The 13,612-nt window shown below is 32.4% G+C and overlaps 1 protein-coding gene across 1 annotated transcript; it reads right to left on the bottom strand.

The window, feature by feature from the left end:
- Nucleotides 1-8,309: 8,309 nt before the first annotated feature.
- On the bottom strand, nt 8,310-9,682 carry LOC121131799 (compound eye opsin BCRH2). Its single transcript, XM_040727187.2, has one exon. It carries the CDS (start codon nt 9,525-9,527, stop codon nt 8,394-8,396), a length of 1,134 nt encoding a protein of 377 aa, XP_040583121.1. The 5' UTR covers nt 9,528-9,682; the 3' UTR covers nt 8,310-8,393.
- Nucleotides 9,683-13,612: the final 3,930 nt, after the last annotated feature.

Raw genomic sequence — 13,612 nt, 5'->3', positions numbered from 1 at the left:
GGGTTCCCAGATTTACCATTTAATTATATCCCTCCTGAAAAATTACAAGGAATTAAATCTGGATTATTGCACACACGATCTCATTTATTTCCATACTTCCTAATGGCTACCCCAGACAAAATTACAAAATTCATGACTTACCTAATCCATACTAAATACCTTATTTGTAAAAGACATAATGAAAAAGATCGCTTCAAATGACCTTTGGTTACTACTTATTATTTTTTGTCTCCTTTACATATCATATGGATCCATAATAGATAGAACCAATAGGTGTAGATATTACATAAAAAGAACGATGAAGATGCTTTTCGACATTTACATATTTCCACATATCGAAGGACGTAGATATATATATTAATAATATGCTTCGTTTGTGACTTTTTGTTTAAAACTTCAAATATATTATTACCTACGTACAGACATATATAAGGTATATTCAATATATTTGAGTCATCATATCTATAGCATATGGTGCCCAAGATATTACTATATATTTCCTATTGAGTCCCTTTTTTTGTAGATCTATCCATATAACATACAAAAACACCTTCCCCCCCCCCTGAATATTAAAATGATATGTATAGGTTTTCTTACCTATTTGATATTCAATTATCCTTCCTCCCTGAATACTCCTATACACATACATTCTACGAACATGATGTAAAAGTGTCAAGATCAGAGCATCAAGAGAGGTTGAATAAAGGGATGAAAAAAATTACCTTCACATTAACATATAAAAAAAAGCTAAGCATTACCAAAGAAGGGGAAATAATATTGACCCTATTTTCGGGAAGGAATACAAATTGACAATTTATTCACCCTTCTATTTAGACGTAGGATGATGATGTAATTTGATTGAAATATATTTATGTACTTTCTACCTGCTCGTTCAATAGTAGATATACCTTTATTTTTTTATCATCATCTGAACGATTATATCATCATCATCGTTCAGGGAAACACGTCAAATTTAAGTCAATTATTTTTTTCTCCCCTTCTTCTCAATCGACTTTCTACATCATTTTATAGATGTATTTTGTTATGAACATTATGTTGTATTGTAAATTTATACGTAATGAGCATACTAATTTATATTGGTTGCTATGTACAATGGAATTCAATTAAGGGCATTTCCTTTGAATACGTAGATACATATATTTAGCTCAATGCATTCTGCTTGTAAGATCATGATTATTAATAATTATATACCTACTTACCTCTATGCACCTAAGTCAGGGGCGTCCACAGGGGGTAGCCTGGAGGGGCTGATCCCTTAATTAAGGATTTTTTTTCTGTTTACTAGAACTTTTTTGGCTCAGGATGAAAAAAAAATTACGTCCAAAAAACAAAAGCGATAAATTTTTTTTTAAAGGTTTCTTTTCTAAGAAAAAAGATTATTGGGACAAATTATGGAGCAGAGCAAAAAGTTTAATCAAATATGATTTTTTTCTCCAAAAACATAATGGACTCCCAATGATTTGATATGACTGAAATACATCGTTTTTGTAGTAGGATATTATCAATGCTGTATACCATGTGGCGGCGAAATAACAGATACATGATCAATCTTTGTCGAAATTATTGGCCTACTCATTACTTATTTGTTACGCGAAGGGTTGTCCAGTATACTTTAATATTACTCTATAGCTAGTGTTGAAAATTGGGTGCTTTTTTTTTTAGCCCGATTGATTTTGTTTTTTTATTGGCAAATTGAAAAGTGGATGTCCTTTTCCTGAGCTGAAGTCATTATTATTAAAGTCCTGCAGAGGGAACTTCCTTTTCTACTGCATACAGTTGGTTCTATACAAATCCTGATTGAACATTCGTGTCTGCTCATAAAAGAAGAAAAGTAACCTTGAGGATTTTTTGCAGAGTTTTAATTGTCTATGTCCTTGTTTATATCCTTTTCTCCTTCCTCCCTTGTCACAGATGATTGTAGCTGATCTAATGAAACGTTATGAGTATTATTTATAAATAATGAGAATGCTTATTAATCAGGGCTGGAATTTGGGTACGTAAAATGCCCGACTCCGTTTCTAGTATTTTGTATGTCACCGACTCTGGCTCTCATACATAATTTTCATTAATCTATTTCATAGCCTATATAGGTACTACTGAGTCATTAGAGTATAGAGACTATAAATAGAGATTTAATTTATACATTTTCTTATATTTTTAACTTTGGCAGATTTCTCAAAGTGTCAATTATCGACTGATTTAATTGACTCGCCAATATATTGATCTGGCCGTGCTTATTGGGGAAAGTTGGTCCACAAGGCAAGTAGTTGCAAGTTTCTACCAGTTGTGTTCCAGCACTTTTGTGGAATTACCAGCTATTACATAGTGTTACATTAACAATGGCTACTTCAGGCTTTGAGAGCAAAAATGCTGAGTTGTGAGATATTTACTAATTTTACAGACACAGAGTAATTTTTTTTTTTCATTTCCATGAATTTTCTTTTCAGAAGTGTTATCTTAGATTTTTAAACTCTTTTTCTTTTATCAAAATATTGTATCTTAATAACAAATTTGTAATATGACTTGAATTATGTTGTATGGTTTATTTTCTTTTAGTTTTTATAAACATATGCTTATTAGTTATTATTATTACACTATTATTTGAAGTCTATATTTTTGGTGAAATAAAATTTTATTCCATTTTACCAAAAATTATAGTATATCAACCATATTCCTCAATTATCACTACTGAGCAAACTATAAACGGTGTATTACAGCAACTGTGTCATAAAATCGAAGCCAATAATTGCATATTGTTTTGAAATTCAAATCTCAATGTCTTTACATCCTGAGTAATATGCAAAAAAGTGAAAAGTGGCCCTCTACGTTGTAAATATGTGGTTCGTTAATACTAAAGCAAGCTAGAATGATAACCTTTAAAAATGAGTGTTCCTAACATTTTAATGTATCAAAATAAAAGCAGGCTGTAATTGTTTTCTTGAAATTCGATTGTTAAGCTAAAATAATCGAGTAAGTTTTGTTCTTTAAGTTATAATGACAATTTTTTGTATTGGTTGGACTCGGCAATACCTTATTTGCATACATATTTAAAATATATTTAGTTGCCAGCTGGCAATATTTCTGCTGTTTTTCTTATAATCAATGGTTTGAACGTTGACTAACTGAATAGAGCATGAGAGTTGTTTACTTGTATTCGTTTGTACACAAAACGACAGAGAGTGGAGCTGTCTTGCAGCAAATAATACCCTCCATAAATGATCAAATTATTTAAGAAAAGTTTAGTTAAGTTACTCACATAGAGGACGCTGTGAAAATTAGTTTAATTGAAAATTACGAAGGAATGCCCATTTAATGTATTTATGTTGTGCGTCCAAACTAGCTAGGTTGTGTGATACAATATAAGTAACAACGTGTGGATTTTGAACTGTTGTACTACGTGGAACCAATATTCAACATATAATGTTAAACATTTATCTATTGGCTTTGACTTAAAACCACCGGCATATAAGACCTTAAATGTAAAATATGAAACATCATTAAAAAGCTCAAACACTTACCTATAATAACCACATACTTACACATGATAATTTGGTGACGTAAAGGGGCATAATGATCTGTAAAATCCTAAGATCCATTCTTATGAAGTAAAATACTTTGAAAAAGACAAATCATTTATTTTTTTTTATCCTAGACTGATGTTGACACATCATTTTTGTTTTCTCTAAAATAATTATCTTCCTTTCTTGTTAATAAAATATTATAACTATCCTTTGGAGGCACCAGCAAATTCCATCTAAAGATCTTAAAAATGTAAGAAAATATATGAAAGACCAAATTGGGGCAAATAATCATCAATCAAAAAAAAGTTTTCATCGATAGTAAACTTTATTGAATAGTTAAACTCATCCCACAAATTTAATTATAAAACCTATAATTGACTAGGGGCCATATGCTAGGGGTGTTTGTTGGATAATGTATATATATTTATATAAAGAAATATTATTATTATTTTATTTTTTTTTTTAGGATGGGGGCTTGGTTGTTGAAATTTTTTCAAGATTCCATAGCTATTTACAAAAGTTTCAAAAATTAAATTTTTCGAAATTTTTTTTCCAAAATCCACAACTACTCGCAAAAAATAGAAAATAATTCAAAAATTAAATCCTAAATTAAAAAAAAAAATCCATAGCTTTTAAAAAAAAATATTAAAATCCTTTTTATAAGAAAATATAACTTTAAAAAAATTTTGCCCTTATTTTTTTTGAGAATTTTTTCATCCTGACCAAAAAAAATATAGAAAAAAGCAAACTTCCTTTTTTTTTTTTCCCGGGGGGTAAAGCCCGCCCCTTACAGACGCCTCTGTATACTCATGAAATATATAGCTCCTTGAATGTATGTAGTAAAAAGAAGTTCTCCTTTTCAATATATATTCAGGATTGTTTCCATGTTGATGCATCACATGTGTCAAACGTCAAGAATTTCAATCTAAATTAAAAATAAGTTATTTAATAAGTCCAGTCTATTATTTCATTAGAATATGAGGGATTTTACAACATAAATTATGAGTTGACAGGTGCCCGGATTCTACATTCAAGAAGCTTACAACGTCAATCCATATGATGACGACTAGTCTCTTCAACAATGCACAAGGCAAATTCTATTTTTTTTCTCTCTCTATTAGAGATAGATTGTTCTACTTAGATCACAATCATTCTGAATCTTTTTGTCTCTCCACACTACTACATATGTTATGTACTCAGTGATTTAATCGGATAAACAAAGATTAAGTTTGAGGAAAGGATAATTATTTAGAGTCCTATTTAATCTTCTGTTATGTAGCTCACTATTTGATAAAGATCCACGTTCCTCCTTCTCTCCCCCTCCTCCTTTACGAGGGAATCAAGAATCATAATTAATTAAGACAAAGGTTTTTCCTCTCTCTAAATAGGAGACGTCAACTTTAAAGAGTAGTCATGTTGCCACCTGTCTGGTAAAAAAATAATAAAAATAAAGAATTATCCATGTTAAAAGGATCTCCGCTTGGGTGGTCATTTCAAGCACTTTTCTCCTAACTGCCTTAATAATAAAAATCATATGTTGTTTCTTAATTAAAAAGTTAATTGTTCAACAACCTTTTAATCAAAAGTTACAAGGGAAAAAATAAAAAGATAAATATTTTTTGTCAACACTTTAAGTTAATAGCTAACCGTATATTTGTTATTAAAACATGGACATGATGAATAACCTACACAAGTATGTGTGTACTACATATGTAAATATAATAATATATTTATGTATGTAAGTTATCGTATTATGGAAATTTGATCTTTAGAAGGATGACACCTCGAGGGAATAAATTGATCCTTTTATCTCTTAGGATCATAACAAACTCATCAATTAAATACATACAAACATCCCATGTTTGATACAAAATGACTACGTCATGATGACTTATACAGAGGAGGGACTCCAAACTTGCAGTAGTATGACGAAATTGCGAAAAACGGGATTTCTATGGAATCAAGATAAGACAACTCTAAATCAGATTTTGACATTTTTAAATACTATATTTTTTATTCAATAAGATCCTGAACACGCCACCGAACAGATTGGTAGCTCTTTACAGTGAAGGCCGTCTCTGTGGCGTGCCATAATTACAGCTCGGAGGGAATTCAAATTTGGATGAGAGGTATGGCAGATATTCTTCTCCAAGATGCCCCAAACTACAAAGTCCTGGGGGTTGAGGTCAGGGCTGAAGTAGGGACACCATGGAGGCAAACAAAAGTCAGCCATTTTATTGCTGTAGAAATTATGGCTCTTCTTAGCTGTATGTGGCTGTAATTGACTTCTTGTTGTTGTAGGCAGCCCAGATGGAGACGCCACAAGGTTTTTGCAGTCTTTTTGGTACTGACCCCGGTGCGGAGGCACACACGTTGCCTTTTTTTATTGCCCTCTGACATTTTTACACTTAGAGACATGAGATCAAACAAAACTTGTTATTTTCGTTTCCGCTGTCATTTGGTTGCGCAATGAACCCTCGTAATTAAATACTCCTGCAAGTTTTGGGTTCTCACTCTATATATACAGTACAACCTTGGATAATGAACTTAATTGATAAAATGGGGTAAACTACTTAGATAGATACTAGTAATTATCATTCAAAGCTGACTACAAATTTGCTGACTTACTGTAAATAAATTGATTACCGTTCGAGAAAAGTAAAAAAGTCTTAAGCTTTGGTTTTTGCTAAGGAAGTACGTCTAAGATGCCTCATAATAATCATAATAACGTACACACTGTTTAAACCTATATTTCCTTTCATTAAAAATGAAATTTTAGATTTATTTCTAAATTGACACAACCTTCTTGATTTAAGTGCTTTAATTATGTGCAAAAATACATAAAATAACTAGGAAAACAAAATTGAATAACTGTGTCAACTTAATATGAGACATCTTGCATATAATGCGAAATAAAATTTTGACATGAAAAAGGGCATATTAATATTATTAAAGGGCAAAAGTCACTCATCCCCTCCTACATATTCAGATGAATTCGTACTTGACAAAGTTGAACATGTCTCTAGTCACAAAGCGCAGAATTAGTAATGTAATGAATACTCACGATTCTAAATTTCATTTCAAGAGTATCTGCATTTAAAACATATTTTAATCTGCAAATTTATAAATTTGTATCTGCAGTATTAAGGCGAGCTTGTGAACGACGTGTGAAGGCGAGATTCAATGTCAAAACCTTAATCATTCGTTATTTATTAAAGAAATACCGAAGACTCGATGGATAATTTTATCTAGGCTTGTCGTTGTGCGGCCCCGCCTTTAGATATTTAACACTTCACTAAGATGTATGGTTATTTCACCACTGTTTTTGAAAGTTAGTGACTAAAGCCTCCATGGTATAACTATTCCACAAGTAAAGAAAAAACTATGTTTGCCGATTAGAAAAGTAAAAACGGTTGTTCTGTGTTCTTTTTCTTCCTTTTTGTTCGGTATTTAATAGATCGTCATGGCGTTAACTTCTCCATCTGAAGCAAGAATTATCCCCTATCTTTAGTGTAAATTGTTTTAAAAATGTACAATAAATATATATATATATATGAATTTAAATATAATTATAATATTTTCCCTTTACTAATGCTACTTAAATCTAAAAGATTCTCTTCTTTATAGTTGTAATTCATTTTCACCTCCTAAATCATTAGCTGATACTAACAAGGTTCTTAATTCGGATTAACCATATTTATTGCTCCCACCTCCTCCTCTCACTCTTACAAAAATCCTATCTCTATCCATTAGTAATCCATAGGACATATGCAGAACTTTGGAACTTCGATTAAAGAAGTCAGTTTGCTGAATAAATATTGATTTAAATGAGTTTGTCTCTAGATACATAATATTATTCTTCTTATTATGTTCGAAATCTCCCAAAAGCCACAAAGTGTTCGAATGTGTCCCCGAATGATCCATCATTCTCATTGTCATTGATCAAGTAGATTTTGTGACCCCTCTCTTATTTCAGACATGTATTTGTTTATGGAAATTTCTTTTTAGTTCTTTGTGTCATGCATCAATTAGAAAATTTAAAAAATAATACAGAGTGTCTAGATATGAATGTTCTAAGAAGGAAGGAATCTTAGAAGCATAGCTTTCCTAATTACAAAAACTCTTGAGTACTTTGCAAAATATTTACATATAAATACTCTTTGCATCCAGTTTACATAATATAAACTCATTCTATATCTGGCCCATCACCAAATGAGTTGCCAATTTTCTTTTTACTACACTCGTGTAACTACCCACTATTCAAAGAATTCATCTCACTAATTGATCAATTATTATCATTAATCTTCTTTACAAATAAAGTAGATACTGTAGTTTATATTGATCTATGAAAAGCTCAACAGACATACTTATATATATCTCTACTCCATGGCTCAACAAAGTCTTCACTCTAGGTAGTTTGTGGTGACATTATTAGAACAAATATTTACTTTGAGTGTCTTGAAGTAATTAGAACTTCCAATGAAACTAGTCTCTTTACAATGTTTACAAGCTCATTTGTACAAATATTGATAAGAAGTTCAATAAATGTTGATCCTCTCCCTCACTGTCTCTCAACCTTTCTCTATCAAGGAACACATTGTATGAACTATCTTTTTAAGTTTGCAAAGTGTATATATTTACCCATGGAAATTAGCAGCTTTTTTGGGAGGTCCAGAATGAGTTTTTGATTAGATACATAGGCACAAATCTATCCAACTCAAAATAACCCCCATAAATAGCATTTTCAATAAACACCCCATCAAAGGATATAGTCTTTTGTTTATTTCATATTTATATTCATGAATTAAACAAAGCACAATTCTTATAATAACAACTTGAGTTGTTTTGTTTTTAGGCTTTAACAGGCTCCTTGGTGGTCACTGCTTCCTCCATGGACTCCTCTTCGATACCAAGACAAGGAACTTCCTTCATTAGGGCTTCTCTGTATTTAGGATGGCTCATAGCATACACCATAGGATTCAAACATGATGCAGTTTTAGCAATGAAGGATGGAAGTTGACTTACGAGAGGAGTGATGGAGGATCGGCTTCCCATGACGGCCATGAGAACAACTAGGGTGTATGGAGTCCAGATACCAGCCCAAAGGGAGACATTAGTTACAGCCACCTTAGCAATACGAATTTCTGCAGATTCCGCATTTGAGTCCACATTGGTTCGAAGGGATTCTACATTCATCTTCTTGGCTTGTTGTTTGAGTGCCATTTCATGAGCCCAGACAGCCTTAACAATTGAGCTGTAGAAGAAGAAAACGAGGCTCATTGGTAAAACGTACATGAAGAAAAAGGTAAAGAGAATGTAGGTTGTGTTGTTAGCATCATCTGTCAAGTAATCATAGGAACAAGTGAAGAGAAGACCCTCAACCGTGTATCCTCCCCAAATGTCAAAGAGTGCAAGAGCTGAGATGGCGATGGAATAAGCCCAAATAACCAAAATGATAGCCAATGCCTTTCCAACAGAGATCCTAAATCCATTAAGTCCCTTTACAATGACATTGTAACGATCATATCCGATCACAACCATGGTCAAGATGGATACAACCCCACAAATAGCTCCAATGCAACCGTACAATTTGCATCCAAACACACCCCAGGCCCAATAGCGCTGCATAAAAACATTGACTGTCACAGCAGGTCCCATAGTGGTCATCATAAGTAGATCTGAGAGAGCCAAATTAATCACAAACATGTTGGAGGGTGTTCTCAAGCTTTTGACCTTGGAGAAAATGAAGATAACCAATCCATTGCCAACGAAATTCATAACCCATAGGAAGAAGAACATGACTCCAAAGAAATGAGCAATGAGAGGATTGGCAGGAGAAAACTGATCCCAGTGGCTATGGATGACCTCACGAAGTTCCTCAGGGATGCCATCTGTCATTTTCATACCTGGTGGATATTGGTTGTAGTAGACATCGTCCATGTAGAGGCCGGCTGAAGGAGAAGATAGTCCTTTCAATGCACTCATTTTTAATTAAGTGATATTTAGATTATTGAACGAAACAAAAAATTTGCAGGAACTTAGTGATTTTCGGAATAGTCTTTTTTAGGAAAATCCTAATATGCCAATTTTTGCCTGGTTCGAATAAAATGGTAAAGTGAGTGTCGTTATACAACTGACTACAAATTATTTGTATCTCCGATCTCTACTTATATTAAAGAACTTCTCTTCAAGTGCTTCATAATCCAATTAAAGCCAAGTTTTCTCATATTCCTATTGCTATATCTATCATATCCACAAAACAAGGAAAAAATAAAAGCGTAAGACGTAAATACAAAGTTAATCAGAATTTGTCGGGGCCATTTTATTGAAGTCTGTGAAAAATTTTAAGCCTTTGAGCTAAAGCCCAGTCGAGTAAAAAGTCTTTATAAATCAATTAAAACATAATTGCCGTATAAAAATAAATAAACATTCGAAAATAATTATGTTTGTGAGTCTCAAATACAGAGTCTTTTAGTTTCGAATCCTATTTGTGTCCAATGTTTTTCACTTGGATCGAGCAAAGTAGTCAGTCATTTAAGTTCGAATGCAATTATAGTCGAAAGTCACAGTTTAATTAGACTTAAGCTCCCAACCCTGTCATTCAATATTCGGCACTACTTTCCATCTAATAAGTTCTAAATGCCTCTAATGTTTTCTAAAGAACCCTTTATGGGTAAATACTAGTACTATTATTAGTCGTGCAAGCTGATAGGAATCTATAAGAGGATAAAAAAGCAAGAAAAAAACAATCAATTTTGAATTTTTTTTTAATATCCAAATATATCAATATGCTATATATAATCAATCATTGTAGAACATTAAAGAAGGGCCCGTCGTCTTTTGAGCATGAGGAACAGGGGGGAAAATATACAATGTATGTATGTTATAGTAGAGCAAAATCTATTATTCCATTATAAACTCGTCAAAATGTAATAATGCTAATAATAAGAAAAACCAAGCGTCAAAGAGAGAGAGAGAGAGCACAAAAAGCGAATATTTGTACCTACGTGTCACATGGGTACAATATAAGTGTGTATAAAAATATTTGTAGATACATATGTCAGCTATGATTCGGAAGAAAAAGGATTGAAGCAGATATGGGCATGAATAACAAAAAATTTGACATGCTCTTTGCTATAAACAAATTTTAATAATAGGGATTACATGTGTATGTACCTATCACATAGTAATCTCTCAACCTTTTCTCCAAAAACATCAAATAATACATACATGTCAGCTATTGATTTCTTGCCTCTATTAGCTTTTACTCATAAGACAACGGCATCTTCATTTTTTTGTTTGTGTCTAGTGTTCACGGCCCTTATTATGATTCTGAACGTTGACTTATGCAAAATAGAATTACTACTAGTTTGTACACGGTATAAGTTTTAACTCCTCAATTTACTACGAGTTGTGTTTCAGGGCGTTCAGGTGCAGGCAGATAAATTCAACTTCCCTCGGGGCCACGCACTTCACCTAACCAACTTGTTGGGCGAGGTATATTATTGCATCTTAGAAGGGTTCTATCCTGGCAGGTTTCTTGGGCATTCAATAGTTTTATCCTCCAAATATAGTATAAATTGCAAAGGAATTGCAGACGATATTATTGTCTTGCAATGAAATTACTATCTATCATATTGCTCACAATCATATTGCTTCACGATGATATTGCTCACAACCTTTCTGTCTCACAATGATAATGTACACAACGATATTACCCCATCGTTTTTGTCCACAACCTTTTTGCCACAATCATTTTACAGTGAACCGTGTTTTCAGAGCTTTTGGGGAATAACCACCTATAACTATTGTTGTGTCAGTCCAGCCCCACTTCACAGTCCTTACAGAAGGGTAAATCGATCCATTGTGACGTCGTTGACTGTTTTTTGTTTTGTTTTGCTTTTCAATATTATTAGAACGAGGTTAGGCGACAAGAAAATTGTAAAGCAATTACAGGCAGATTTAATTAAAAACTCCCTCCTCTTTTATTTTTGGTGATGTCATAAGGGTTTTTATGTTTGGGTAAATATAATACATAAGAAGTAAAGAATGTTCTACTTTAAATTTCTTTTCTCCATTCTGTAGTATTTATTATCGGTATATTTAGGTTATTCAATTATTTTCCATTATTATTACTGTGTTTGGGGGTCGCAATGGCCTCATCCGTTATTCTAGGAAAATGTCTGGGAAAACTGAAAATCGTTGCTAACTAATTTTTTATAGTAGCATTGGTGGTTTTCCCCTTTTTTGGGAAGTTCTTAATTATTGCAGGACAACCCCATGATAGAACAATCTCCCCCCCCCCAATAAAAATGCAAGCCTATATACATAAGTTTATATAACAGAATTCCTTGATCAAAGGTCTTTGAAAAGTAGTCAAATTCTTTCGACTTTTATTCCATTTTATCCAATCAACTCTTTGAATTTTATTTATTTTTATGTTCATTTATGATGAGTAATTCATGTTAAGATACTTTTTAGAGATAAAGGTTTAAACATAAGTTTTTTTTGCATCCCCCCAACGGTCCGGACCTGGCAAGAAGTGACTACAACCTGTTCGTGTCTATGGCCAAAGTGCTTGGAATTACAAATTTGGGCTCAATAGAGGCCTCTGAAAATTACTAACTTATAGGGGAAAACACGTGGAAAGCTTAAATATAACCGTTTTAAACTATTTCCAGAAGGCTGGATAGTAAAAGAATGGGTGAATAGGAGAGGAATCGGGTTTCCTTAGTAAACGCAATGCTGCACATATTTAATGAAGCTCTAGAAGCTTCAGGAGCTAGGATGGGAAGTTCTTAGGCGTTCAAACTTTATTCCGGACCTGGCAAAAGTGGCTAGCAAGCCTTTCTGTATATGACTAAGGGTTATAAATTTGCCCTCAATAGAGGCCTGTAAAAAATTGGTTGCTGAGGAGGGGGGAGGTTCTACAGCACAACGGTCTTTTTGTTGTTGCTCTATAATAATTAATTCCTTGTGTGCAAAAGAAAAGAATCTATTATGACTAGCTTGACAAACTATAACACATTTTTGTTACATGCATATCAGTTTTTAAAATTTGATGTAATTATGTAATTTGTAAGCTCCAACACATTTCCTCTGCATGATTCCTATACTTGATAAAATATACTTCATAAAATATGTTTATTATACATTTAAGTATGGAAGACCTGTTCTATAAGACTTTAAGTGTAAAATTGGTCATCTTTCAAAGATCATTTCTCTGTTGTTGTTTTTTTGTCAAATGAGGATTTTGTCAAGGTATATTTACAGCTTTATGTTAAGTTTTATTGCTACAGCTTTCAATTATCGTAAAATTTTATTTCGAATTATAAACCAACTACTGTTTTTTTTTAACCCACTAAATGAATAGATTTTTTATTAAACCTGAAATTTTTTATATTTGAGACATGGAGTTTTTTTATTGACTCATTGTATTCTTTACACATTATAGTTTTTGAGGGAAATCACCTTTTTCATATGTAGTATAGAACGAAATTGTACCATTCATTTGAAGATTTCAAGTTTGAACAGAGTAAGGCATAGCTTATAGTTGTAAGAATATCTTTAATAAGAGATTCTTTAATATCTTATGGAAATTCAGTTATCTTAATACAATCAAATAAAAAAGTCTATAAAAAACGGAAGAAATTAATCTGGCATCTCAGATGAAGAATTTCCTTCCTTCAATCACATTTCTTAGGTCTGAGCTTTATAACTTTTGAGTTGAATTCTGTGAAAGAGAATATATTAAACTCTTCTAAACCTTTAACTATTTACAAAATACATCCAAATTCCAATTTGATTATGATACACAATGGGGCTGCTTGTCTGCAAAAAACTTTTGCATATACTATAATCGACTCAACGTTTTTTCTTATTTCTATATTTGTCATCCTGTGAGGATCTTGGTCTATATGATCTATCGTTAAAACTGACAATGGATTTCGCTTAGGAAATGTCACAATTTATATATATTCTAGTGAAAAACATATGTTATGTAGTTTGATGACTCGTGAAACTAACTGAGTTGATCATTGGATTCAAATTTTAAAAATCTACCAATTAGA

This window comes from Lepeophtheirus salmonis, chromosome 1 (assembly GCF_016086655.4).
Source record: "Lepeophtheirus salmonis chromosome 1, UVic_Lsal_1.4, whole genome shotgun sequence".
Taxonomy (NCBI): domain Eukaryota; kingdom Metazoa; phylum Arthropoda; class Copepoda; order Siphonostomatoida; family Caligidae; genus Lepeophtheirus; species Lepeophtheirus salmonis.
Note: the sequence above shows the minus strand (reverse complement) of the source record. Positions and strands in the feature narration are given on the sequence as shown.

Coding starts and splice junctions, on each gene's coding strand:
- LOC121131799 (XM_040727187.2), bottom strand. CDS start 9,527: ATGAGTGCATTGAAAGGACTATCTTCTCCTTCAGCCGGCCTCTACATG.